This window comes from Struthio camelus, chromosome 10 (genome assembly GCF_040807025.1).
Source record: "Struthio camelus isolate bStrCam1 chromosome 10, bStrCam1.hap1, whole genome shotgun sequence".
Classification (NCBI taxonomy): Eukaryota; Metazoa; Chordata; class Aves; order Struthioniformes; family Struthionidae; genus Struthio; species Struthio camelus.
In genome coordinates, this window is record NC_090951.1 from 23,164,636 (window position 1) to 23,192,467 (window position 27,832).

The window sequence follows — 27,832 nt, forward strand, 5'->3', positions numbered from 1 at the left end:
TTTATTTGAAAGGCTGACAGTCACAAAAGGTAGTCAAAGGATGGAAAGCACCGAAGATCTTATGTAGTTCAGTTTATTTGCCTAAAGTCTAAAAGGAAAAAATGCTGGTCCTAGAGAGCCGCTCCATATCCTAGAGGGGAGCGGTAGACTACAGAAAGACTAGGGAAACTTAGTGGACAAAGTAATTTTGAAATACGGCATCAGTGTTTGGTAAAAGTGACTAAATTTTGAAAAATATTCAAGTGGTGTCACTTCTTGATGCTGCCAGATCAATATGATATTCATTGGTGGTAATCTTTCAGAAAGCTGTATTAGGCTACTGCAGTGTGACATGTGAGCCAGAGAGGCTGGAAGCTGTCAGTGGTGCTGCTTTTGGCCTTAAGCTCTGGCCCTAAAAGGAGCTGGCATGCAAGAGTGCATGTTACCTGGTCTGAGGCCTGTATTGTATCCCAAAGCGTATCCTTTGGTGTCTCGACAGATGTAAGAAACGTCTTTAGACGTACCCAAGAGGTTCCTTGCTCTCATGTAGACACCAGGGAATGAGTATCAACACAGAACTGTCAAGATTAGTGTTTGAACTGGAAGGGAATGTAGGAGTTACCTGGAGGATTTCAGGAGAAAAGGCTCTGCTGACTTCTGCTGGGACCACTGCAGTTAAACTTCAAAATGCTGTTGAAATATTGTTTCTAAAATGTAATTGTGTAGTCCATCTTTTGGACCGATAAGATCACTGTTACTTTTCAACTCAGAGCACGTCTTATTCTGGGACTGTAGTTCACAAGTTAACTTAAATTCCAATATTTTGCATGTTACCATGTTCAGGCTTTTGAGATCTAAGAGTTAACTGTAGACTTGACTTGCATCCAAGTTCACTGTGTTCTGAATCTTAATGTGTTACCAAGTTTTATTTGTTCATTTAATTCCAAAAGCCACCAGTTCTCTACTGGCACAGTTTTCTCAGCTTTTTGTTTCTTTTTATGGCTGCTTGTATTCCCTTTTATGCAAGAATGTGACCCACTTGCAGTCATTTTCTATTAGTTATTCTCTTTAAACTGTACAGAGAAAATGCTTAGATTTCCTTCATGATGCTTCACTTTGATTAGCTTTCTGTCACCAATGGAAATAGGCATTGTAAAGATTAGAAGATTAAAATGACTATAAATATTAAATATGGCTGAGAGGGTAACTCCACTACACCAGCTGAAGTCTGCCATTATGGGTAGTTGATTTAGGAGCAATTTCTTTAATTAGGTTGTAGATATTACTTGTTCCATTACGGGTCCGGGGAGACACTTTTCTTAGTTGCTAAGACCCTGCCTGTTACGAGAATCTTTATTTTTATGCAACTTATTTATCATTGGTGAGCCCTGCAGCTGTTGTGGAACGTAGCAGTGGAGCTTCAAAAAGAAATAAGCGTTCCTTTTACTTGTGGTGTTTTTAAATTGAAGTCAGGGTGACTGTAAGCACTGCAGGCTGCCTTGTTGAACGACCATGTGAATCGAGCTTTCAGAGGTTTTGTAACAAGCTGCTTAAGAAAAGTCTTCCACCTCAAGAAGTCAGGTTGAACTGAAAAGTAGCAGTAGTACCCATTTCATACAGCAGTATCTGGGATAGGCCCATGTTTGTCAGTGCAGAGCATGGTCATCCCTTCTCAGTCACTGCCTCAAGAACAGAAGAAACTTCTGGTTGCCTTTGCCTAGGAGAAAGAAAAGGCTTTTTCTCCTTGCCTGCATATTGGGTCCTCTCTGAAGAGGAAGGTGATAAATGCTTTTTCAGGGAGGGCTTAGAGGGCTGAGAGAGGAAATAGGAATGCGCGCTAGTGGTGGAGATGGCATATATGGATAAAGTAAAGAGAAATCAGAAACAGTAAGCAGATAGGAAAATAAATGAAAACTTGTTCATCACTGGCTTGGATGAAGGGACAGCCCTTCAGATGAGTACAGCCTCAGCAAGTTTGCTGATTAAAACAAAACTGGGAGGAGTGGCTGCTACCCCAGAGGGCCGTGCTGTCATTCAGGGGGACTTTGACAGGCTGGAGAGCTGGGCAAAGCGGAGCCTCCTGAAGTTCAACAAAGGCAAGTGCAGGGTCCTGCACCTAGGGAGTGATAACTACATGCCTCAGGACAGGCTGGGGGCTGACCTGCTGGAAAGCAGCTCTGCTGAGAAGGACCTGGGAGTGCTGGTGGACAACAAGTTAAGCCTGAGCCAGCAATGTGCCCTTGTGGCCAGGAGGGCCAATGGTCTGCTGGGGTGCATTAGGCAGAGTGTTGCCAGCAGGTGGAGGGAGGTGATCCTGCCCCTGTCCTCAGCCCTGGGGAGGCCTCACCTGGAGTGGTGTTTCCAGTGCTGGGCTCCCCAATACAAGAGAGTCATGGAGCTCCTGGAGCGAGTGCAGGAAAGGGCTGCTAAGATGATGAAGGGCCTGGAGCATCTCTGCTATGAGGAAAGGCTGCGAGAGCTGGGCCTGTTGAGCCTGGAGAAGAAAAGGCTGAGGGGGGAGCTGATCACTGTGTATAAATACATGAAGGGAGGGTGTCAAGAGGAGGGGGCCAGGCTCTTCTCCGTGGTGCCCAACGACAGGACGAGAGGCAACGGGCAGAAACTGAAACACAGGAAGCTCCATCTGAGCATGAGGAAAAGCTTCTTGACTGTGAGGGTGACCGAGCACTGGAAGAGGTTGCCCGGAGAGGTTGTGGCATCTCCATCCTTGGAGCTATTCAAAAGCCGTCCGTCCGGACATGGTCCTGGGCAATGTACTGTAGGTGACCTTGCTTGAGCAGGGGGCTTGGACTAGCTGATCTCCAGAGGTCCCTTCCAACATCAGCTGTTCTGTGATTCTGTGGAAAAAGTATTTTATTGTATAAATGGAAAAAAAATTAGTGTAGGTAGGGTGAAAGAACAGTGAGCTTATTTTTTTTCCAGCCAGCTGGAGCTTCCATCTTGTGGATGCTTTTGTTCCTCTGGAGCTGACTGACTGTATAGTCTGTGTCTCTCTTCCTTTCTCATGTTTCAGAAAATTCTTCTTTTTGCTGCTTTCCCTAGTTCTCTTCCTGGAATAGTTCTGATTATGTAAAAATATATAAAAGCATCTAACATAGAATTTGAAAAAGTGAGCATCTTGAAGATGCAGTTTGATACAGAAACTTTCACCTACTTACTGCTTCGTACCCTTTGTATCAAATGCAGCTTTTGTAAAAACCTGCAATTTTTTGCTATCAAAAAAAATTGATGTTTGCATCTTCATACAGCAGCATGTCTCTTGATATAATAAAAACATTACTTTCAATCTGTTTAGACGGCGTGCCAGAATAAAATTGGTAGTTCATTCTGGAGAATGGGTGGCCTAGCAGGCCAATATAAGCATCAAACTTTAGGATTGCAAGCCTTTCTCAGGCTTTATTTTGGACTGTCATATTATCAGTAAGCTCCAGCTATAGCAGATTGTAGAATTTGTTTTGCTAAAACATGCTGTGATATTCAAGAATAAAAACTGCAAGCTTGCTGCTACCAAGAAAAGGGAGGGCAAAGATTGAGGGTGGTAGCGGTTTGAACTCAGCTCTTGCATCCCCAGTCATGTTCTCGGGTTAGCTTTAGCATTTATTGTATGACCGTGGAGAGTAGTATCTCCTGCATGAAGAAACCTGTACCTTCTTACGTGTTAAGTAAGTACAGTTAAGCTTTGAGATCTGACACTGTGATACTGAGGCATAGGCAAATATGTATTGTAGATACTGAAGCAACCACATACTATGCTCAGAACTCTGTCTTCAGGTCTGGTTGCACTTTCTTTCAAGAAACAGAAGGTTTTCTCTTTTGGCAATTCTTATGGTCTAGGAAACAGTCTGGTCACATATCTTAAATGACAAAAAAGAAGAAATGTCTTGCTAGGCATTTATAGCAGATGCATGACTCGCAGGGTGGAAGCAGCTATAAACAATTGAAGGCTTTGTTTAGTAAAGCCTCCTAATAGTCTTTGGATTTAGAGACGGACATGAAGATACAGGACTTCTGTTTCCAGGGCATTTCTAATGACCCCCGGATGATTAGAATGAGGTGATCTGTTTGCCCAGGGTACTTGACTGTTTTCTCAGCTTGATTAGAAACAGCAGAAGTAGATGACGTTTTGGAAAAACGTAAAGGTGTTGTTCACTTTTGAATCAAGGAAGAAAGCTAAGTATTTCCATGTTTGAGCTTATTTTGAAGGTAGGTTTCTGATCACCTTTTTTTAATGTGACGTTCTGTGAAGTTCTTGACATTGGACACTAGTGAGGGAATACTAAAACTTCTAAAAGAGTCAGCTTGTGAAACTGTTGATAGAATGCATGCTGCCCTATATGTAAATTTGTTCATGTACAGTATCTCCACAGATTCTCCCGTTTGTCCTAGTAGTGCTTTTTCCTACACTGCTTTGTGGAGCACAGGCTTTAGATGGCAGTCAGAAGCCTTTAGCTCTGAATAGTCTATAACGTGATGTGATACTTGCGCAGAACTGAAGGCTAGTCTGCACTTAACTTTCCTGCTGTAATTGTCAGGATGGCTGCTCTTCCTTTTTCCCCGTGTCCCAACAGTTGTGCGGTTAAAAACTCATGAAGATTCAGTAAAGATGAGGAATGTGAGGGCCAATTTCTCAAAGTAATGAGAGAGATGTTGGTGCAGTTGCATCAAGGAAGGGATTTGCTGCTTTGGCTGTACTCACCCAAATGGCAGAACTGAAGTTCAGGAAAGCCATAAATAATAGGTTGGTTGTGTTTGCCAAAGGTGAAATGTTAGCGTTGTGTTAGGACGTTTATGGTTAGGTATGTCAGCAGCAGAGGTAGCTCTCCTTCCAGTTTGGGAACCTGGTGGTCTGATCTAGAATAATTCAGAAAGAGATGCAAAAAAACTGACTGTACAATGACTTTAAGCCTAAGTTTGAGTTTTCTGTTGGCTTTCTGATAAAATTTCCTTGAATAGTTAGTTTTCCTGTCTCTGTTTTGGTTAAACTTTAAAGTGTGTGAAGCATGCCTTTCAGCTTATGGACACAGATGAATTTTAGGGGAATCGTTGTGTGGGGATATTACCTCCCATCCTTTTGTTTTTGAGTGTCTGTAGTCCAAGCTTTAGTCTTGAGTCTCTCCTTTTAAAGAGACCCTGTGTATAACAAGATTCAGAGCGGGAACAATCATGAACTGTAAAGTCCGGGAACAAGAAGGAGCCTTGAGGCAGAGGGAGCTGATTTGAACAGAGGATTGCAGCAGAAGCTATTGTGTACTTAAATTCATGAGGCTGAGCTGCATATAGCTCATAACATGGACAGCAACAGGCAAAAAATATTGCACTTAATCTGCTCTTCTGAGGGCTGGTGGAACCATGTAGAAAGCTGGGGCATGTTATCTATCAGTCAGCACTTGTCTGGATATCTGTAGAGCAGTATTTGAGGTTTCTGAAAATCCAAGGATATTTCAGAGGCATGTAATATATTAGAAGAGGACTTGAAAATGATTGAAGGAATATACTACTGGAGATGAATTTTTAAATTGACAATTAAAAAAAAAAAGTTTTTAAAATATAGCTATCTTTCTTGGGACAAGGTTGAATGGAAGCTTTGCAAAAATAAGATGCATCTGTTATGTTTGTTTTGCAGCCTCTAGATAAATCTGGAGTGGACTTGAGTCACATAATCCCAAATGGACATTTGTGAATGGATTTTTCTAAGGTTCTGATAGTTGTGTTGATGAACTAATCATTTGTGAAATGTGGCCTTGTTCTCTGAAGAGAGAATAAATTGGAGGGGAGGGTGTTAGTTTCATGAGTGTTTTATGGCTTACTGTCCTACTCCTCTGTTTTAGGAGTGTTTCTCAGGAGCTGTCAGAGACGATCCTCACCATGGTAGCTAACTGCAGTAATGTCATGAACAAGGCTAGACAGCCACCACCTGGAGTCATGCCAAAAGGCCGTCCACCTAGTGCTAGCAGCTTGGATGCCATCTCTCCTGTGCAGGTAGATAAATAACATACTGCGGTTTCAGAAAGTGGTGATGATTAGCATTAGTTTTGCTGTGCTAGTTGAGCTCTTTCAGCAGAACCAAGTAAAACATCATCTGGCTCCCTTAGACTTTATGCTTGCACGTCTGGATAACTTGCTTATTAACTACAGAATAATGCCTGAGGGTTATAGTTCAGAGCTCTCTTTCACCTCACAAATGTTTGTAAGAAGTAACTGAAGTATGCCAGGATGGGAGCACTAAAGAGTGATAGAGATTTGGCTTATTTAAAATAACTGAAGGTTTCTTTAAAGTGCTAAAATTTACTAAGATTCTTGAGGATTAAGCACTGCCTTTGAACCTGATGTGTCTTGTTTGTAGCTTCACGGGCCAAGCAACAGTGCTAGAGCGTAAGGACTTGTTATAACTGGGGCTCTTCAGCTCTCAACTGAACTGCTCTTTAAAAGACAAGGTACATTTAAGTTACTCCCTGCCACTCACCATCCCTTCCTCCTCTGGGAGCAACACATTACAGACAGATTTTGCTTCTAGCAACTGCATTCAATGGCAAATTTTAAGAAACGATGGCAATTTTTCACGTAAAATAGTGGCACTTCAGCGTTTAAGAATGTCTGAAGCATCAATAGATTATGTAGGCTAACTATATAGAGCAGTTTCCCAGTGATTTGTTACTTTATTGAAGTTGCTCATCAAGTGTCACCAAATTTCTTGGCAACCTGCTGCAAAAACTTGATGTGAACAAGTAGAGCAGCAAGTGTTAACTCTATAGCCTTGTCATCTTTTGGATACGTAGTGCAGTTTTCTGCTGTTCCCAGTCAGGAGCTCTTAATTTATTGCTGTGTCAGCTGATACTATGCCTTTCCTCCCGCTCATCACCCAGATCTTGATGCTTTTTGTTAAATATTACATTCAGGTATCTAGCTATGAAAACTGGACATAGTGGGATCCTTCAAACAGTTGAAAATAGTCTGTAAGCTTGACATGAAATAGCCTTTGCAAATCTTGTGGTGAGATCTCAAAGTAGAGAGCATAAACTGCTCTAGCATAAAATAGTTGAGCACTGCTTCTTATCTCGGTGTTCACTGTTGTTACACTTAACTAGAGACTATGGAACAATCAGCCTTTCTGTCAAACCTTTAATATAGAGTGAGATTTTGGGGGACTGTAGAAAAATAAGTGATACAGCATTCTGTAGACAAATGGATCTTTTAGGGTAATCTGGATGACTTCACAGTTTAAAGTGACCGTGCAGAAAAGCTCCTCTCAGGAGTGTTTTAATATGTAGCTGTCTCTGTACAAAACCTGCCTAGAGTGGGCTTGATTGCAGTTTATGGCTGTCTGTATAATCTTCCTTTCTTCGTTCAGATCGACTCGCTTGCAGGAATGGCATCCCTTAGTTTAGGCGGCTCAGCTGCTCCTCATACCCAGAGCATGCAAGGCTTCCCTCCAAACTTGGGCTCTGCATTCAGTACTCCTCAGTCACCAGCAAAAGCATTTCCCCCTCTTTCCACCCAGAACCAGACAACGGGTTTCAGTGGCATTGGAGGACTCTCTTCGCAGCTTCCAGGTACTGCTATGTGGTTAGAGTGTTTGTATTTTTGACACATCAGAGCTAAGGCAATGTCACTGCCATGATTGGAAATACTGGACAAAAGCAGCCCTGTTCTGTGCTGCATGGGAGTGGATTATACAGCCCTTGCTCCTAGGTCACTGCTGAAATAGTACTTCAAAATGTTGCAACTGCTATAGATTGGGAGTTTGTGTGTCAGGAGGGTGAGTGTTTTGACAGACTAGCAGGATTGTTTTAGGGCAGAGATGAAGAATTGCTTGAGATGAAACTGCCTGATGTTGAATAGTTGTGAGGTTGCATAGCTCTAGGTTCCTGGGAATGGCAAGATACTATGGCTGATAAGTGCATGCTGTGAACGGGGCAAATGAGATGACAATGCCTTGTTTACTCTTCAGTAGGTGGTCTTACCACGGGTAGCCTGACTGGTATAGGAACTGGGGCCCTTGGCCTCCCTGCAGTGAACAATGATCCATTCGTGCAAAGGAAACTGAGCACATCTGGACTGAACCAGCCTACATTCCAGCAGAGTAAGATGAAACCTTGTAAGTGGTAGTGTTGTCTGTGATTGTGAAGTATGGCTGTGGTCTGCAGTTAATCTGCATTTCCTTCAGGGGAGGCTTGGGTCTGTAGGTGGTAAATGTTAGAAATGTGGCTCTTGTATTCTGCCATTAGCCTGAAAAAGATGCTTCTAAATTGCTATACTAAAGCTCGCCAGGTAGCCTAGAGGGGAGTTTTAAATAAAGCAAGCTGTTTAGCACAGTAAATACTACATGTTATGAATTTGTGTGACCAATGTGGTGGTGGTGGTGTTATTTTGTTGTCTTGAGCAAAAGCGGTACTCTGCTCTTTACAGAGGATTGCATACATCTTGTAAGAGCTGCTTTGTAGCAAGGTTAAGAGGGGGAAGCACTGAGTTAGACTGCAGCACTGGGAAGAAATAGACTAACAAGTTGATGGGAAGAATAAGGAAGGAATAATTTGACCCCTAGCACCTGTAGTCTTTAACTTGCTTATGCCTCTGAAGTATGCTCACAATGAAACGCTTAAGCGATCAGACTTTTCCTTTAGGAAAATCAGACTTTGCCTTTGCCTTTAGGAAAGCTGTATGCTAAACCTTCCATGTTCCTGTTACATCTGTCTTGTTTGGTAGCTCCTCCGTAAAAGCGAAGTTATAGGTCTCTACAGGTATGCAGTGGAGATTGCTCAAGCCCCTGAAGAAAAACAATGGTCACTAAAGCTCTCAGTATAAATTTGCTTGAAGCTCACTGGCTGGCCTGAAAGTTTGTGTGAAAGGTTGTCTGCATGTTAGTGTTGTGTAGCATGCTTTATTCTAGTCTGTTCTGCATTCATTTTATTTAGGTGTCAGTTGAGGTTAGCTTGAGATGCAGTGTGTTCTAGGAATACAACTGTATGTGGTTAATCCTTTCTTAAGGAATTAGTTCCGATGCATAAACACAATTTACTAAAAACAGATTTTAAATAACAATTTGTATCTACTTGAAAGAAGAAGTGAAATGTTTTTAGGAGAGCACACAGGTTCTGTAGAGACCTGTGAAAGAGCTGGAAAGGGGCTAGATAAAATCCTGACTGACTGATGTTGTTCAGAGCGTGACTCCTGTTCCGTTTTCTTTAACAGCTGACTTATCTCAGGTGTGGCCAGAGGCTAATCAGCACTTTAGCAAAGAAATAGATGATGAGGCAAACAGCTACTTTCAGCGTATTTATAACCATCCACCACATCCAACCATGTCTGTAGATGAGGTGAGTTTCCTTCTGTAGCACTTGCATCAGCTGTCTAGAGACTTGCTATATAGTTGACAGGAATTTTTTCTCCACATATTAGTTTTGGTGGAAAACGATAGAGGGCTGGTGGTAGATGCTTGCAACATTGCTTTTTGTTTTACTGTAGTAAATGAAATAAATGGAAAGCATGTGTTTTTAGAAATACGCAGAGAGCACCCTGAATTGGTCATTGCATTCAGCTTTAACTTCTGAACTGAGGATTTAAACAGTCTATTTAACTCTCCTAAAATGATGCTAACTTGGGATGACTTTAATGTGAAGTGGAAGCATGTGTGTTCAAAATAAGTGCTGAACTGTCCCTTTAGGCAGTCTGCATAAACGGTACTTTTTATCTTGAATATTTGGTGTTACAGTATCTAAATATGACTACCACTTCCACATCTATAAAAGTGTCCTCAGTTCCACTTCGTACATTTCAATACTCACATTTCCCTGTTCTTCTTGATTGCTGGTCATCAGCTAATCAGCTATGTTTTTTTTAATCTCTTGAGGGAAAACTGGTTGTAAAACCCCTAAAACATCAGTCTCAACTAGCGTAATTAACAGTCTGTGGTGAAGTTGCTCTCTGAAGTACTTTTCAAGTCTACTTTAATATATTTGCATGGTTATATATTATAAAAGACACTGAATATTTTTGTTTTTCTGATTTTGAATTAACGGGGTAGGACTTGGCAGAAATAAGTTGCACTTGAAGACAGTTGCTTAGAAGAAAGGGGAGAAGACTAAAGTCTGAGATGAAACTTGTGCTGCAGAATCCCCTGGCTAAAACGAGTGTGTGTTTGTGTGCATGTGTATTTTTTTTTGTTTGGTTTTTTGTTGTTGTTTGAAACTGTTATTTTGCAGTCTGGCTTGTGGTAGTGCACCTTAAATGTTAGTAGTTAACAAGTGCTCTTGAACCTATAGGTGTAAAAGGGCAGAACTGAAGTAAATCTGTTGGTAACAGTTTCTGATTTCTTTGTAGGTGTTAGAGATGCTACAGAGATTTAAGGACTCCAACATTAAACGGGAACGAGAAGTGTTTAACTGTATGCTGAGGAACTTGTTTGAGGAATATCGTTTTTTTCCCCAATACCCAGATAAAGAGCTGCACATAACAGCCTGCCTCTTTGGTGGGATAATAGAGAAAGGACTGGTTACTTACATGGCATTGGGCCTGGCCCTGCGCTATGTTCTTGAAGCCTTACGAAAGCCTTTTGCATCCAAAATGTACTATTTTGGTATTGCTGCACTAGATAGATTTAAAAATAGGTGAGTGTGGTTTTTTGGTAGTGCTTGTAACAGTGCATGTAATGTCTTGTTAAACTTGGGCCTGCTCTAGATGTGTGATACAAGATTACTTATACGTGCTAGAAATGTGTACGTCTAAACTTTGCAAGTTTACTGCAGGGATATGCTGAGCTGAAATGAAATGTGCTAATTACAAGGCAACTAGTTTTTTTTTTTTTTTTCCAATCAAAGTGTTAAATGCAGTGCCTGTGTAAACCTGGAACAAATTGAGATGCTGAAGCTACTTAGCAGGCTTTGTTTATGGAACTGAATGAAGTATTGAATTGACTGAAGTTGCCAACTTGTTAGAAATTGAATGAGTGTGGTTATTCTTACCAGGTGCACTCTGATGGAGTGTCACTTGCGTTGTTAATGAGTGAAAGACTGGCTAGGAATTTGGCATTAGGACTTTGATTTGAGATAGAAACCTGAAGTGTGGCATCTCAATCAACTGTCGTTCAGAATAGTCTTCATTAGCTCTGTATAAGATTGTAAAGAATGTTACTCCAGCACTGAAATTCTCCAGAAAGTCCAGTTAGTGAAGCATTTAAAGCAAACAAACCAAAAAGCTTTCTCCTAGCTTATAGTGGACTGCGGATGGAGAGACTCTCCAGGCAGGCTGTCATAGTAGGCAGGATTGTAAACCCATAGTGGAAGACCTTCCTTTTTGGAATAAGATACTTGAATTTGAGAAATACTGAGAAGTTTCTTGAAATTAGTGATGGAGATGTGACATGTTATCTTCTGTTGTTCTCCTTTCATAGTTCATCTTGTCCTGCAATATTTTAGCTGCAATAAAGCTGTTGCTTTCAACAGTTTATAGCTAGATATCCTGTTGTGAACTTAGCCTAACAAAATGAATAAACACACTTAAGACTGACATACTTGAGTCTTAACCACCTTCTTATCCTTTTCTTTTCAGGTCCCACTTTAAGTGGGACCTGAAGACTTTACTTTCAAAATGAGTGATAGCATCTAGCATTCATAAGTAGAACTATAATAATCAGCATGCCTAGTGAAGTTTCTGTCTTGGAAATTAGGGGCTGTTCTCATCTGCTGTTTCAAATGCACTGAGCCAGACTACAAATTACTTATTCAGTAATCTTACTGAAAACAGTGCATACAAATGCAGTTGTGTACTCAGTCAGAAGTGTAGACCTTTAGGATAAGATGGGTTGCTGTGAATAAATAACCTTATGTTGTGCTGTTAAACCCATTTCAAATGGATTTTGCAACAAACTACTTTGTAGAAAATTGTTTATAGCACAGCTACTGTAAACAGTCCAGAAGCAACTCTGATGTGATATGGGTGTGACGTACCAGTGTTAAATTTGTATTGCTCAGTAATACTGTTTTTATCACTGGGTACGTGCTTTTGACTAACGCATACTTTGTCTGTTGATAGATTGAAGGACTATCCCCAGTATTGTCAGCACTTGGCTTCTATTAGTCACTTTATACAGTTCCCTCATCACTTACAGGAGGTGAGTGTATTTATATTAACACTAGCTTTCTATGACGTTAAATATTCTTGACCATATTGCTCCTTTCCACTGGAAAAATAGTCTGAGCTGTCACAGTTTTAGACAGTGGCCATCTGCAGAAAGACAAAAGAGGCCCTCGTAATATCTTACGAGCAATTAAAAATTCAGATGCCTTTTCTTAAAGGTTTTGCCATGTGATGGGGGCAGTTAACTGGTACCTCTTCTGTTTCTGTAAGCCTATCTGGATTTTTTGTGTTGAAATAGATGCTTGAACGAACTGTGTCATCCACCAGGACATGTGGCTGTGCACAAAGGTTTTAAAGTATTTCCCGAGGTTCGCTTTCTGATCCCTCCTTAAGGGCTTTGGGTTTTCTTGTAAAATAGAGGGTGTTCAACGGTATGTATATGTTTTGTTACTCAGACTTGCTAAAATACCCAAATAAGGGTCAGAAGAATTTTCTTCCTGAATGTCTGATCAGAGTAATAGAAACATCAGGTAGTCCAACCAGTAAAAGCAGAGTTGATCGTGTTGTGTCCATCCTAAAGGCGCTTTCAGTGGTAGAAGAATTACAGAAAAGGTGATCCCAGTGGCAGTGCTTGCAAACATAGTCCAAATAGGCAAAAATAAAGTTCGGTCAGCTCTGACATTAACCTCTCTCTACCTTATCTACTAAGAAAAGCTGTGAAGTTCACTGGCAGTCTCTTATTTCACTTATAGGTCTCAGACTTGTCCCTTGAACCAGTATGCTTTGTCTGATGTGTTATAAATTTCTGGGTAAATGTACTGCAATGGGAAAGAAATTTTTTACTGTGGAGTTATTTTGGAAGATATAAGAAATTTAAGGTTGGACAATTCAGAACAGTTTCTGCATGTTCATTGTGAACTTCATACTTTACTATTTTTATGTTGTTGAAGGAGTCCTTGAGGAGGACTTTTTACCTACTTTGTAGCAGGTCTCTCAGCATTCATGCACCACTTTGGCACACTTTCTCCTCCTCAGCTCTGTTTCCCTAGACCTGGAGGGTTGGGGTTACTGGGTAGTGCTCCTCAAAAAAAAAAAAAAAAAAAACCAAAAAAACCAAACAAAAAAAACACCCTCCCCCCCCCTTTTTTTTTTTGTAAAGATGTCAAGCCCTGTGACACTTAACATCAACGTAATGGAGTCAGGTAGTGCTTAGGGGTCTTCTCCAGTAAGAAGGGAAGTAAACAATGTCAAGACGTGTTTTATGAGGGGGTATTTTGCTGATTCTCTGAACAGCATTGGTGTTAAGCATTTTAAAAACTTGTCAGTAAACTTTTATACTGTTAATGCTGTAACCTAGCCCATAGTTCTTTTGCTGTATGTGAATTTCTGTACGTGCTTGTTTTCCTTACTTTAGTACATAGAATATGGGCAGCAGTCCAGAGATCCTCCTGTGAAGATGCAGGGTTCAATCACCACCCCTGGAAGTATTGCACTTGCCCAGGCCCAGGCCCAGGCCCAAGTTCCAGCAAAAGCTCCTCTTGCTGGCCAAGTCAGCACTATAGTAACCACCTCAACTACCACCACTGTTGCGAAAACCATTACAATCACTCGTCCAACTGGAGTCAGCTTCAAGAAGGATGTGCCGGTAAGCATTTTGGGACACCAGTGCCCTTACTGGAGATGTAAAGGTGCTAAATTGCTGATCTGGATTGAGCACCTGGAGACAGAATCCTGTTCAATTTCTATATTACAAGTTTTCAAAGTCTGATCCTTTTTATATTTTATATACATAGCCTATAACCATATTTTATATACAAAGCCTATAACCTTCTTAAATGTGACCAGCCTTTTTTTATTGCAAAGGCTTTTTAATCAGGAAACTATAAAATTACTATGGAGTTGAATAGAAATTTATTTGTTGAGAGTTTAATTCTCAAGACAATTACAAAACCATAGTTTTTCCTAATGACTTGCAACAGGACTCTCTAATTAGTTGCAGTTTTTATTCTTGGAGCCTGAGATCATGGATTGCACACTCTTGAATCATAGTTGACCTAGCAGTTTTAGCTGTGTTAGATTTTTCTAGTCTTTAGTCATTTATGCAAACATAACTCTAAACTAGTCTGAGTTACTGCAGGGCTGGCAGATTGATAGTATTGGCCACTGTGCAGAAAGTATGTGGGCGCAGTTGGTTACCCCACAGTAAGATCTTAAGACTTTGTTTTGGGGAGGAAGAGCAGTCCTCCATGTATGCTGAGGATGTATAGAGCTGTTACTGCAGGGTAATTGATGCACTGTGAAGTCAAGTCTTCTCTTGCTTCCCAGAACCCTGTGTATTGTTTTCTACTAAAAGAAGCTCCTTGAATTGGTAGCCAAAATTGTCACGAACCACTTTTTTGGGACAGTTCAGTGTAGCCGTTAAGACTTCTTTCACGCCTCGTTATGTCAAATAAATAGTTCTTATTCTGAGGAGTTTACACTGCCTAATTTTATATGGAAGTCATGACTGATGCATAAAACTCTCTCCTCCCATAATTGCAACGTGCCAAGTGCTAAATGCTTTAGGTTCAGACCTGCAGCTGTAAGAACACGGGCTGCATTCCTGTGACTTATAGTTGGCGTGCTTTCTCATAGATGCAGCTGTGAGATTTCTCATTCCTGATTTAATACTGAAGTGTTCCTGGAGATTCACTATTGTACTGTGACTTTTCCCATGTAAGCAGTGTATGCAAGCTGTTAGCCTAATGGGTGCCGCTGCAGTGGCACCTATTATATGCGAATGGAGACGTTAAAGGGTTTTTGGTAGAGCAGTGTTCTGCTGCTGAATAATGATCACCCTTTGTAGAGGAAAGTCACTTCGCTTGATTAGGGTGCTGCTAAAAATGCATCAGACAGAGCAGATGTGACCTGAAAAGGCTTTTTTGTTTTTCTCTCACTTGACAAAATGGAGCAAAAGTTTATTTTGATCTTCCCTCTTGCTGTTGTCCGTTCTTAACTTGTTGTTCTTGCTACAGCCTTCCATTAATACTACTAACATAGATACACTGTTAGTAGCGACAGATCAGACTGAGAGAATTGTGGAACCTCCAGAGAATGTTCAAGAAAAAATTGCTTTCATCTTCAATAATCTGTCTCAGTCAAATATGACACAAAAGGCAAGTATAATAAAATAGTAATTTTAAATTTGGTTTTGTTATCTGTTTCCTGAAGTTCATTCTAACGTGAAGGGTGATGATGTTTCTACAAAAACTCCAACTTGTAAGAAGGTTGGGAAAAGCACGCTCTAAGGAAATAGTTTCCTTCACTTACTGCTTAAACCTCTTTGGATATATCCTCTTTCAGGGAAAGGAGAGCCAGGCAAAATGATAACTGCTTTTCATCTGGCTCTTTCCTGCAGATTTCCTTTTTTCCTGTAGCCAAATCCTTTGAACCAAAGTTAAGTATTGTAATTCTGAAGGCTTTGTTTTCAGGAAAGCGCTTCTAGTAGGTGGCCAAAATAATTGCTGGATAGTCCTTTCCAATGCCGTTGTCATGTGGAGGGACTGGAAAACATTAATACAAGTTGATCTGAACAAATATTCCCATCATAAAGGGGTGGGGTACCATTTGATATTGCAGGGTTAAGCTGGTGGACTCTCACATTTCAAGCTGAAATCCAGGGAAGGTTTTTTGCACTAGTACAAATGCATGGTACTGCTGCCACTTTTGCTCTCTGTCTTATGGACAGATAGCTTTAACATCAGATGCTGACCAAAGCTGAGAAGTGGAGGAGAGGTAAATCATTGTGCCTCACTCACTCTTTGATTACGTTCTTACTGATTGACCTAATCCTTAGGTAATCAAATATAATAATTTCAAAGCTATTTTTAAAGAAACAAAAAACCTTGTTTAAAAGCAACTGACTAAATGTGGCTGCATGTTGGGCAGAGCTGACCCCTGAAGTTTGTGGTGATCATCTCATAACTTCTGTGGTATGTGTTGTGTGGTTTTTTTTTTTTTTTTTCCCTCTTGTATGGAAACAGGTTGAGGAACTGAAGGAAACAGTGAAAGAAGAGTTCATGCCTTGGGTATCGCAGTATCTTGTCATGAAAAGAGTCAGTATTGAGCCAAACTTTCACAGCTTATATTCCAACTTCCTTGACACTCTTAAGAATCCAGAGTTTAATAAAATGGTTCTGAATGAAACCTACAGAAATATCAAGGTGCGTAGCGCAAGCTTTCTAACACTTATTCTATTTTTAAGATTGTTTAAAGCTGTGCTGTTCTCCTTAGGCCGTTTGTTTACTGTGCTCCTGGCCTTCAAATATGGACTATCTTTAAAATATCTGTTTACTAGCTTACAATTAAGCTCACAGGCTACCTATATGAATACTAGCATTCTTGTTTTCGATCACAAGTGTACCTAGGACTTCATTCTAATCCTCTATTTAGAGAGCAAGTCTGCATTTGACGCTTGATATAGGCAGACTCTAAATTTGTGTGAGGCTTTGAAATTGCAACCTGGGTTCTTCCTTTTCTTTTGTGTGTGTGGGAGGGAAACAAAGATAGGAAAAGCACACTTTTGGCCAAAGAAGATTGAGGGGAAAGGGGAGGCTTTAAAAAGTGAGGGTTTAAACAGGGGAAAAGATAACTAAAATTCATTAGAGGGCTGAGATCATAAGAAGGTGAGGAGGAGGAAGATGTGATAGCCCAGAAGAGATGAGTGGGCGAAGTAAGATTGTCAAGCAAGCACTATTTTTAAACCTCTTGGTGGAATTTCTTACCGCCACGGGTTACGCTGTAGTGCAAAAGAATTTCCTGGTTCTTTGGAGCATTGCTGACCTTGCTCTGTTCAGCTGATGCTACTCTGAAGCGAAGGAACAGAACTAACAGCAGAATGCTGTGATGTGATTAAGAGTCTTGAAATAAGGCCTAAATAGTTTTCTAAGGAATGCAAGTTACAGCCTTCAGGTCTGTGGTGAAGCATTAAGGAGAAGGGTTGTCTCCTGGTTGTCTAGAATTCATAAGTTACGCTTTGCAAAGAGTAGTCATAGTAATCCTGGCAGGGTAACTGGTAAGGTGTGGAAAAGCATAACCCTCTTTTTGTTTGTCTTGAAAGGAATTTTGAAATCATTACAGGATAGATTTATGGGGCTGCTGTCTTGAAAGGAAGGCTAGCATGAGTATCTCTGTTGTAATGTGACTGAAGCTCAGAACTTGGTGTTCTAAAACAGTGTCTGCTGTCTTAAAGTCAGATCAGCTCTTTGATTCGTCTTTGAGTATACGATTATCTTCTCGTTGTTACGTGGATTGCTTCTTTCATTAGGTGCTCCTGACATCAGATAAAGCTGCAGCCAACTTCTCAGACCGTTCCTTGTTAAAGAATCTTGGTCATTGGCTGGGAATGATTACATTGGCTAAAAATAAGCCCATCTTGCACACGGTGAGCTTCTGTTTTTACAGATTTGTTTGGTGCAAGCTATTAGGTTGTAGCAGGCTATTCAGGAAATTTTATCACCTTGTTGGTCTCATTCTTTGCTAAGTTCAAAATATAATTCCAGAGTTGGTCATCTAAGACTTTCTGGTAACTTTTTTTTATCAGAAAAGTTAGTAGTTAAGTTCTTGCTAAAGTGAATGAGTTAATTGCATGCACAAATGTGTATTGTCAGTCTTTGTTCAAAAAATAACTGCTTGCTTAGCACTTTAAATTCAAGGGCTGTCTTGATTCAACCTTGCTATTATGTCCTATAAGAAAGTGGTATACAAGTAGAATTTTTGCAGTGTTCATGCTGTTTTCTTTGTCCTCATCTGCTTTTTTAATTGTTGATGGTATTTTTCAGGATTTGGATGTGAAATCACTGCTTCTGGAAGCATATGTTAAGGGACAGCAGGAATTGCTTTATGTAGTGCCATTTGTTGCCAAAGTCTTAGAATCCAGTGTCAGGAGTGTGGTAAGTGATTGCGGATGTGCTGACAGAGTTGTTGCTCAAGTGACAAAATAAGTTGCAGAAATGAATTAGCTTTTTCTGCAGTTAAAATTGATTTAATTTCATGGTGGGAAAGAAAAGGGATATAAAGGCTTAAAAGTGAAAGAGTTCCGATTCAAGGGAAAGTACTTGGCTTGTGCGTTTGCAGTCTAAGTAGATGATGTTGGCTTATGGTATCCTTGAACAGAACTCTACTGAGAAATGGAAGCGTGCTGTTAAAGGGGGTTTAGGACCAATTTATTCTTTGATTTCTTTTTTTATTGTTTTATTTCCCCTCCCCTGCCCCTTTGGTCCCTGATCAGCTGTCTTGTCAGTTCTGTTTGGCATAGAGCAACGGATCTGTCAGGAGGAACAGTTGATTGTGCTTCTAGCTCAATGTTCAAGTCTTGTAACTCACTTCCTGATCCAGTTCCACTCAAATAGAGTGCTAAATTGACTCCTAACTGCTGCTGTGCAAACTTCACTTTTCCATGGCTGTACATACGCGTTGCTGTCCACGTTTCACAACTTCCTGGTCATATGTTAACTGTTCAAGAAGTTTCTGTAATGCTGCTCTGCTTTTTCTCTTATAGGTGTTCAGGCCTCCAAACCCCTGGACAATGGCCATTATGAATGTTCTAGCTGAGCTGCATCAAGAACATGATCTAAAAGTAAAGTATTTTTTGTTTTGTTTTGTTTTTGTTTTTTTCCCCTGTACTTACTGAGCATGAGCTTTTTCTTGACATACCAGTTCTAGAAAGATGTCGTTTAGGACTACAGTTTCAGTTTCACTTCTCTAGTATGGAGAGGATTAGGTATTGCTTGATTTGGTAGAATTTGCATAAAACTCTGCTCCTGTGAAGTCCACGTGCAGGATATACGTTGCTAGTAGTGTCCAGAAGACGTGGGAGTAGAATGGGAAGTTTGGGAATCAAGTGGCCAATAAATGTTTGGGATTTTTTTTTTCCTTTGTAACTTAAACTGGAATTGTTGTACAGTTGAATCTGAAGTTTGAGATTGAGGTGCTCTGCAAGAATCTTGCACTAGACATCAATGAGCTGAAACCTGGAAGTCTCCTGAAAGATAAGGATCGATTGAAAAATCTGGATGAGCAACTGTCTGCTCCAAAGAAGGATGTGAAGCAGCCAGAAGAGCTACCGCCCATCACAACAACTAGTAAGTACTCCTCAAATTGAGCCAAGAACCACATTATGCAGGTGCTAATAAGATAGGTTATACAATTTTAAGGGAAGAATATGAAGTAATGTATCCTCCTATAACAGTGTTGAATGCTTGAGAATGCTCAGACAGTTTTGCAATAGAACCAAACACTGTGCGCTTGCAATTAGGAAGGGAAAAGAGGCCGTCTTGAGGCATAATTCTGCATGTGCTGCCTGTGATTACTGCTTAGTAGGTGGGGGCAGCAGAATGGATGGTTAAAGAGACTTGAAGGTTTAAGCTGTGGTATAACCAACAGTACGGATAGCTTCCCCCCCCCCCCCATGCTAAAATGTAGTGAAGGTACTTGTCACAAAGGGGAGATGCAAAATAAAAATTGCTTGATGAGTTTAGGGGGCTTTACAGTCAAACTGCAAGACTTCGTTTCTTAACCATTTGTTGATTTAAATGGCAAGTGTAGACTTCCGTTACAATCACTTGCTTTTCAGTAATGGTTCAATATGAACATTTTTATATTCTATAGCTGCTTCTACAACTCCAGCTACTAACACGACTTGTACAGCAACGGTCCCTCCGCAGCCTCAGTACAGTTACCATGACATCAATGTCTACTCTTTAGGAGGGCTGGCTCCACATATTACCCTAAATCCAACGGTAAGTTTTAGAGTTGATTTGGTTTGCTAAAGTAATTCTTGCCACCAGCAAGAGTTAAATCGTTGGTAGGCAGAGATCTTAGGTGGTGGGAGCAGCATCTTGCAAGTTGAGGTTGGAGTTGAAGTTTCTGGGAGAGCACCCTTTCAAACTTAACGATGAAGATGAGTGCTAACAAACAGTCAGATAGAGAACTTTATGGGTTATCAGTAGTTATATTAGCTAGCAAACTCTCTCACATGGTCAAATGTTCTTGTGCTGTGACATGCAGGTTAGCATCTAATTTATTTCTGGCAATAAGTGTCAGTTCAGGACAATTACCATCACACTTCAGCTTAGAATCAGCTTAGAAAAAGCTTCCTTGCTTATTCTGGCCAGTCAGAGACTTAGCTCTTAATTTAGTCTTTGGATTGTGCTCAACTCAGACATTTGAAGAAACCAGTCAGATGTCCCCAGTCTCAGAATTATCAAATAGATAGTATATTGAGCTGAATGTGGAACACAGGAATGTGATACGATGCAATTAAGCTGTGACAGTACATTTAAAAGTTGTTTAGAAAAAGTGAGTACCTGGGGCAGATGGGATTTTTGTTTACTTTGTCTTTTCTGACTTAACTTTCCTAATCCTCTTCCAGATTCCACTGTTTCAGGCACACCCGCAGTTGAAACAGTGTGTGCGGCAGGCTATAGAGCGAGCAGTGCAAGAGCTGGTCCATCCAGTGGTAGATCGGTCCATTAAGATTGCCATGACTACTTGTGAGCAGATAGTCAGGAAGGACTTTGCACTGGATTCGGAAGAGTCAAGAATGCGTGTAGCCGCACATCATATGATGCGGAACCTGACTGCTGGGATGGCCATGATTACCTGCAGGGAGCCTTTGCTGATGAGCATAGCTACCAACTTGAAGAACAGTTTTGCTACTGCGCTGAGGGTAAGAGTCACTTCGTATAAAGCTTATTTTCCGCGTTATAGAACAGTAGACATCCAGCATTAATAAATGAGTTCTCTACACTGTAGGCTGCTTGATTAATATTGTGTGGCTTAACTTGTGTGGAGATGCATTTGGCGGATAAAAGTCTTATGACTTGTGGAAGTACATTGGAAAAAACTGTGCTGAAGTAACAGCTCATGTCAGACAGTCTTAAGATGTTAAGGTGGATCTTGTGACGTTGCACGCAAACTTCCTGAGGACCTTTGTTATTTCTCCTGATCATCTGTTTGACCTAAGTGTGCAGTTAGCAACAGTACAAGAGAAATGGAAACTTTTTTGTTCGGTTTACCCAGGTTTACTGCGAGCGTTTTGCTGACGTGATTCTGAGGTGTTAGGTACCTCTGTATTCAGTTTCCAGTGAGAGTTGCTGCTTTGCACCCTGGAAGATCGATCCATCTGTTCAGTGTTCTATTAAAGCAGACTCCTGAGAAGACGATGAAAAATCTCTATCAGAAGGCGAAGCTGTGGAAAAAGGCTTAGGACTGCTGTTCTGCATTGCTAGTGATGCCCCCTTATACCTTGTGATTGCAACGTAGGAAGTGAAAAACTTAAGCCGTGATATAAGGCTTGCTTTTCCTGCATTAATACCTGTTGTACGTGCATCAGCCCAAAGCAGGGCTTTATTATTTCCATGCCCTGGAGATAGGTTGGTGAAGAACAGGGGGAGCTTCCTGCTTTTTTGTTCCTTGATGGAACTATTTAGTGTTTTCTTGCCTATGTGTTTGATTGAAAGCTATGCGATATTAAACTTATTATTGTATATTCCATGCAAAGTGAATGCACTTCTAGGCTCATTGCTTTTTAATGCTGATGTTATGCTGGTGGTGGTGCAAATCTTGAGACTGTATCCAGTGAAAATTTACAGCTTCCATTGATTATCCTGGTTTTCAATAGGCAGCCTCCCCACAACAGAGGGACATGATGGAGCAAGCAGCTGCCCAGTTGGCGCAGGATAACTGTGAGCTCGCGTGTTGCTTTATTCAGAAGACAGCTGTGGAAAAGGCGGGCCCTGAAATGGATAAGAGGCTAGCGACTGTAAGTATGGGGCTGCTGTCTTTCCAAAAGCTTTACCTGCGCTTGTATACATGTGGGCTCAGTGTCAAACGTTTAATGTGATATTTTGTTTTTCCAGGAATTTGAGCTCAGAAAACATGCTAGACAAGAAGGTCGTCGGTACTGTGATCCTGTTGTGTTAACTTACCAAGCCGAACGGATGCCAGAACAGATCAGGTTAAAGGTGAGGATATTAACTGAGTTCTATATTCTGATGTTGCTTTTCTTCCCCGTCCTGATAATGAAGAGCTGATGGCACAGCTTTAGCTGAGCAATCTTATATTTTACATGTCTTGTTTGACAGTGCAGCTGCTCTTAGCTTGATTAGTAGCAGAGACGCATTACAATCTTGTGTTTGAGTGTTCACGTTGCTTTTCTCAGTTCCTTGAGGACGTTAAAAATCCTTTCTTTTAGTCTCTGTGCTGTTCTTTTCACGGAAAGGTCACTAGTCTGTTTCATCTTCTCTTCTCCTTTGTATTTTGTTTCCTTTAAAGCGTGTACCTGTATTTTCAGCAGAGTACTTCTCATGCGCATCAGAGAAGCGTGAAGTCTCTATTCAGTTCTTTCCGTTTCTGGCAATGTGAGGTGCAGTTTTATGGCAAAATCCTCCTGTTAAAGGAGGTCTGGCAGGGGAGATGAGACTTCAGGACAGAGAAGGCAGAATCCTATCTCTTGATGTCTAGACCGCTCTGCTTAAAAATGTGTTTAAGAATCTGTTTAAGTTTGTGCAGCTACCTGCTACACAAACTGCCTTCATTCCTGACTGCCACAGTGCTTAATGATGAGATTAATGTCTTCCCCCGCCCCTTCTTTATTTTAAAGGTTGGAGGTGTGGATCCAAAACAGCTAGCTGTTTACGAAGAGTTTGCTCGCAACGTCCCTGGCTTCCTGCCTACCAATGATTTAACTCAGCCTACGGGATTCTTGGCTCAGCCTATGAAGGTACAGGTTTCTGAACTAGATTGGTGTGAGGGTACTATAGCCCTTTGAAAGTTGCAGAACTTGCCTTTTTTTTTTTTTCTTCCCTCCCCCTTTCTCTCTCTTCCTCCCCCCCCGCCCTCCCCCAAGGCGAGCAAGAATCAGGCATTTGTAGTGCTTGGGAATACTGATTGAAAGATGCATTAGTCTTAAAAGACAAACTGATGGCAACGTAAAGCTGTCTCCATACACTCAGTCTGTGTGGTGTTGGGGAGAGGGTGGTTCTTTTCTGTAGGGGAGGTTTTTTGTGATGGGGTTTTTTTGTTTTGTTTTTTCTTTTTCCTTAACAAAAACTGGGAAAAGATTTGCAAGTTGCAATTACTACACGTGCTCTTTTAGTAGCAGTAAAGCATGTTACTTAACTTTCAGGTTACTTTTGGGGAAGGTTATGGATGGCACGCACTGATTTTTGAGATAATGAACAGGTCCTTTTCTGTGTATTTGGTCTCAGGACTGTTGGTTATTTCCACAACTAATTTGCTTGTAATACTTGTGTGTTGCAAACATAAACTGACAGCGATAGGGCAGAAGACTACGTTTCTCTGATGCTATATCTTCTGAAGCAGTCGAGGTCAATCGGTATTCAAGTTTCACAAATACAGTCTATGCAAAAGTCACTTGCTCCTGCTTTCTCTTAATCAGCAAGCCTGGGCTACAGATGATGTAGCGCAAATCTATGATAAGTGTATGACAGAACTGGAGCAGCACCTGCAGTCCATTCCACACACGCTGGCCATGAATCCTCAAGCTCAAGCTTTGCGCAGCCTCTTGGAGGCTGTGGTAGTGGCCCGTAACTCACGTGATGCTATTGCTGCACTTGGACTGCTGCAGAAGGTGAGTATTGACAACTCTTTTCCTGTTGTAACTTACCTAGAATTTATTCTTTATTACTGTTCTGGCTTGTGTATTGTGTTGGTGGTGACTGCATATCTTCATGCATCCTATGGAACCTGCTTGGTGAACAATGTTAAACACGTGCTGCCTTTTGAAATTCAGTGAGTAAAATGGGAGGAGGGGCATGTCATTCACTTGGCATTGTGCAGTCTCTGGCTAGGCTGTTGGGGGAAAGGAACAGGTACAGGTTGCTGGGATGCAAGGCAGTCGGTTTCTGTGGGGCGAGTAGAGCTGTTGCACTTAAGAGTAGTGTCTAATTTTGGAGTGGTTTGAAGCTAAAGCAAGACATGTGAATTGCACTTGTCGGGGTAGTGTTGAGCATAGTACTGGATTCCTAGTGGCAGGCTCTTGTGTTTTGCAATAACTGATATATGGGTGTACCAGTTAGGAGGACTCAGGTGGGGAGTATTACAGTGAGCTGCATGACTTGAGCTAGCGTAAGTGCCTGTGTAGTAGTGCAGAACATAAAGTGACGGATTGGGGATGGGGGAAATGTTTGGGAAGCGGTAGAAGGACACTGAACTGCCTGCACTAGGGTTAAGAACAGTGACAGAGCAAAATTAACTGAAAGCTGGAAGCCACTCTAAGGAAGCTCTCTGTTCTTGACTAATAGTGCAGATTACTGTAAGATATACTCCTGACTAGGACTTGACATTGTGCTGCCTCTGTAGAAGACTTGTCTTCTGTTTACTGTAGACTAGCACATATGTATCTTAAACCGTGATTGCTGCTGATCTTTGTCTAAAGAATTTGAAAGCTGATGTCTGATGTGTTTTGTTAACCTTTCTTCCTGTGTTGTTTGAGTCCTATGCAGAACTGCTCTTGAAAAGGCATTGACTTATAGAAGCTGCAGCACAAAATAACACAGGCTTTAATGCTACTTGGTGCATGTATAAAACCAGTGGGCTGTAGAGAGATTGTAGACTTGTTTGTGGTAGGACAGTTGTGGACCGTGAATACCTAGGTGCCTTAATAGCTGGAAAAATCTCATGCGATCTTACTAACAGGGCCAACATGGTGACCAAACTGTTTGTGGGGTGTTTGTGTTTTGTTTTGGTGTGACTGCCAAGTCTTCTGGTGGTAACTGCTGATGACTTGGTTTGCGGAAGATTTGGAAGAGGACTTGTTTTTTCCCCTGCTAATAGGTTGCATTTGCATCTGTTCTAGGCTGTTGAGGGCTTACTGGATGCCACGAGTGGGGCAGATGCTGACCTCCTGCTTCGCTATCGTGAGTGTCATCTGCTTGTGCTGAAGGCTCTGCAGGATGGCCGTGCATATGGTTCTCCATGGTGTAACAAACAAATTACTAGGTCAGTTATGAGACAATAGGTATACTGATGTAGCTTCACTCATCGGTTGGGAATTATTGTGTTATTCTAAATCACTTGCCTTGCTAGTATTTTGCACTGCTGCATCATTTAATTTGGGCAGGTCAAAAATAACTTTTTTGGCATTACAAGTAATTAGACTGATAATGCTACTTCATCCTAGAACGCGATGGGAAACTTTTATGGAATGAAGCATTAAAGGTGCTCTGGCTTTCTCATTTTATAGAGAATCTCTCTGCTTGCTGTCGCAAACTTAAGCGATACGACATGTCTATAGCAGAAATCCTAGTGCTTTGACTAGACAGATAGGCTGCTTTGTCCTCGGAAGAGAGGCTTCTTATGCTGAACAAACTGAAACTCTTAAAGGGCGGTTGCGACCAGTGGTGCAGGGCAACAAATGTTGGAGGCGGGTGACCATTTCTAAACTGTAGCATTACCTTAGAGAATGCTCCAGAGGAAGTTTCTTTTGGAGCCAAGTAACATACCACAGTTAAGTGCACAGTTTCTAGACTGTTAAATTTGAGTCATTTTCCCTTAAGATGTGTAGCTAAGTTTTAAGTACATATGAAAAGAAATCCAATTCTTCTAGGTGCCTGATTGAATGCAGAGATGAGTACAAGTACAATGTAGAAGCAGTAGAGTTACTGATCCGCAATCACCTCGTTAACATGCAGCAGTATGATCTTCACTTGGCTCAGGTAGGGGAACTTACTCTTGGAGGAAAAAGTTGTATTCCGTTGAGCGTAAGACTTCTGCTTGAATTTCATAACCTTGATTGCCTCTTTCATGTCGGCAGTCAATGGAGAATGGCTTGAACTACATGGCAGTGGCGTTTGCCATGCAGTTGGTAAAGATCCTATTGGTGGATGAGAGAAGCGTTGCCCACGTAACAGAGGCAGATCTGTTTCACACCATTGAGACGCTCATGAGGATTAACGCTCACTCCAGAGGAAATGCGCCAGAAGGGTGAGGCTGAAATACTGTGCAATGTTGTACTTCCCTGATATGATCAGTTATGATTTGAAATCATTTGTGATTGAGTGATATGACACTATAGTATGCGGCTTTCAGCTTCCTGTAGAGCTGCAGTCCTATGTTAAAACTATTTTCTTGTTCTGATGTCATTCTAATGTAATTGCTTTGATTTGATGTCAAATTGCGCAGTGCATGCGAGTACGCTTAGAGGCAGTTGCAGCATGGCTTTAAACAGAGCGCCTGAGCAGTAAAACCTTTCTTATGCACTGTGCTCCAAAATACCGTGGTACTGTGAGAAACTCACCTGAATTCCTGATTCATCTCAAATTTAGGCAATATTCTTATCCTTTTAAATTTTAAATATATATATGTTAATATAAGTTGGCTAACCCAAGTAATTCATCAAATTTACTGTCTTGTTGCTTTAGACAGTTTCCTGTTTAGAGTCTACAAAGCAGCTATCAACCAATCTCACGTGGTTTGTGGTCCCCCAGCAGTAACTTGGGCAGTGAATACTGCCACAACATCTGGAGATATCTGTGGGTCTTGAAGGTTTCCTGTTACTGAGGTGGAAGCAATTGTTGCTAGGCCTGAGGGATGTGGATTGGAGCTTAGAGAATTCTTGTCTCTTGTGAGAGCTGCCAGCAGCAGGCTAGTGGTGATGGCAGTAGCTGCTGTCATCACCACCAACTGCTAGTGGGAGGTCCCAAAGCTAAGATCATGGATGGACTGTCCTTGCTGTATTGCTATTCTAACCCAACTCTCTGGTCTGTTGTGTTAGATTACCCCAGTTGATGGAAGTGGTCCGATCAAACTATGAAGCAATGATTGACCGTGCTCATGGAGGTCCCAATTTCATGATGCATTCTGGAATATCCCAAGCCTCTGAGTATGATGACCCACCAGGCCTGAGGGAGAAGGCAGAATATCTACTGAGGGAATGGGTGAACCTCTACCATTCAGCTGCAGCAGGCCGTGACAGTACCAAAGCTTTCTCTGCGTTTGTTGGACAGGTAGAGCTTTTGGAAAGAAAGGTGCTTTTTATTCAACATAAGTAGGGTGTGATGCCCTCCATTTTAAAGCAGTGTTATAACCAGTGTTAGACATCCTTTTGAAACTTTCAGGTGTATGACAGTTGCCTATTAATATTCTCTCTTACTTTGTTGGCAGTAAAGAGTTCTATAGACACCTGTACCTGCAGCAAATAATGTGCTACTTCAAAGACTGTAGCAACAAGCTGTCAGTTCAAGCTGTGATTCTTGGTATAAATCTGATGGGAAAAGAACTTTGAGATAGTTGCAGGGAATAGTTCTGACTGTAATGAAGCTTGGCTTTTGTTATTCCCCATCAATAACAGTGAAGGCTCTGACAGACCTACAGAGGTCAATTGCCGAGAGGTAGAGATGCAGGTGAATTGTTTCAGACCACGTGAAGAATGGATACCTCTTTTTAATTGGAACCCTTACTGAGTGAGGAAAACATTGAACTTCATTAGCTAACACCTGGATTTAAAACAGCCAGACCCCCCTTGACATTTCACTCCTGGGCACATTAACAGGTGTGGTGAACAGCACATGTCTGCCATTCAGGTGTGATGGAGAAAGGAAATGCACTCAGTAGCCCAACATGGTACCGAGTAACCAAGCCTGGTACTGACTCTCTATGTAATATTTGCAGCCATCTTGTTGAAACTGTATTCATATCAGTTCCTTGGCTGCAAGGAAGCCCTCAGTTTAGTCTGCCTGCATGGTATTCTCTTTCAGAT

At 41.3% G+C, this 27,832-nt stretch overlaps 1 protein-coding gene and 2 non-coding genes across 10 annotated transcripts in view; all 3 read left to right on the plus strand.

Moving 5' to 3' along the window:
- Window positions 1-27,832, plus strand: part of CNOT1 (CCR4-NOT transcription complex subunit 1) — a 64,289-nt gene that overhangs the window by 27,079 nt on the left and 9,378 nt on the right. Inside the window, exons 17-39 of one of the 8 annotated variants that reach the window (XM_068955302.1) lie at window positions 5,829-5,979; window positions 7,349-7,550; window positions 7,949-8,095; window positions 9,190-9,314; window positions 10,318-10,604; window positions 12,028-12,106; window positions 13,487-13,717; window positions 15,087-15,227; window positions 16,095-16,274; window positions 17,378-17,494; window positions 17,892-18,002; window positions 18,611-18,688; window positions 19,016-19,193; window positions 19,720-19,850; window positions 20,483-20,779; window positions 21,734-21,874; window positions 21,972-22,076; window positions 22,715-22,834; window positions 23,513-23,704; window positions 24,932-25,074; window positions 25,682-25,790; window positions 25,889-26,058; window positions 26,849-27,080. In XM_068955302.1, the coding sequence (XP_068811403.1) occupies window positions 5,829-5,979; window positions 7,349-7,550; window positions 7,949-8,095; window positions 9,190-9,314; window positions 10,318-10,604; window positions 12,028-12,106; window positions 13,487-13,717; window positions 15,087-15,227; window positions 16,095-16,274; window positions 17,378-17,494; window positions 17,892-18,002; window positions 18,611-18,688; window positions 19,016-19,193; window positions 19,720-19,850; window positions 20,483-20,779; window positions 21,734-21,874; window positions 21,972-22,076; window positions 22,715-22,834; window positions 23,513-23,704; window positions 24,932-25,074; window positions 25,682-25,790; window positions 25,889-26,058; window positions 26,849-27,080 (3,667 nt within the window). Of the gene's footprint in view, window positions 1-5,828; window positions 5,980-7,348; window positions 7,551-7,948; window positions 8,096-9,189; window positions 9,315-10,317; window positions 10,605-12,027; window positions 12,107-13,486; window positions 13,718-15,086; window positions 15,228-16,094; window positions 16,275-17,377; window positions 17,495-17,891; window positions 18,003-18,610; window positions 18,689-19,015; window positions 19,194-19,719; window positions 19,851-20,482; window positions 20,780-21,733; window positions 21,875-21,971; window positions 22,077-22,714; window positions 22,835-23,512; window positions 23,705-24,931; window positions 25,075-25,681; window positions 25,791-25,888; window positions 26,059-26,848; window positions 27,102-27,832 lie in introns of all 8 variants that reach the window. The other 7 variants (XM_068955297.1, XM_068955300.1, XM_068955304.1 and 4 more) reach the window with 7 other exon arrangements.
- LOC138068550 (small nucleolar RNA SNORA50) lies at window positions 6,307-6,442 on the plus strand. Its single transcript, XR_011143362.1, has one exon. It is a non-coding gene; the product is annotated as a small nucleolar RNA SNORA50 (small nucleolar RNA).
- LOC138068549 (small nucleolar RNA SNORA46) lies at window positions 16,800-16,937 on the plus strand. The gene has a single exon (XR_011143361.1). It is a non-coding gene; the product is annotated as a small nucleolar RNA SNORA46 (small nucleolar RNA).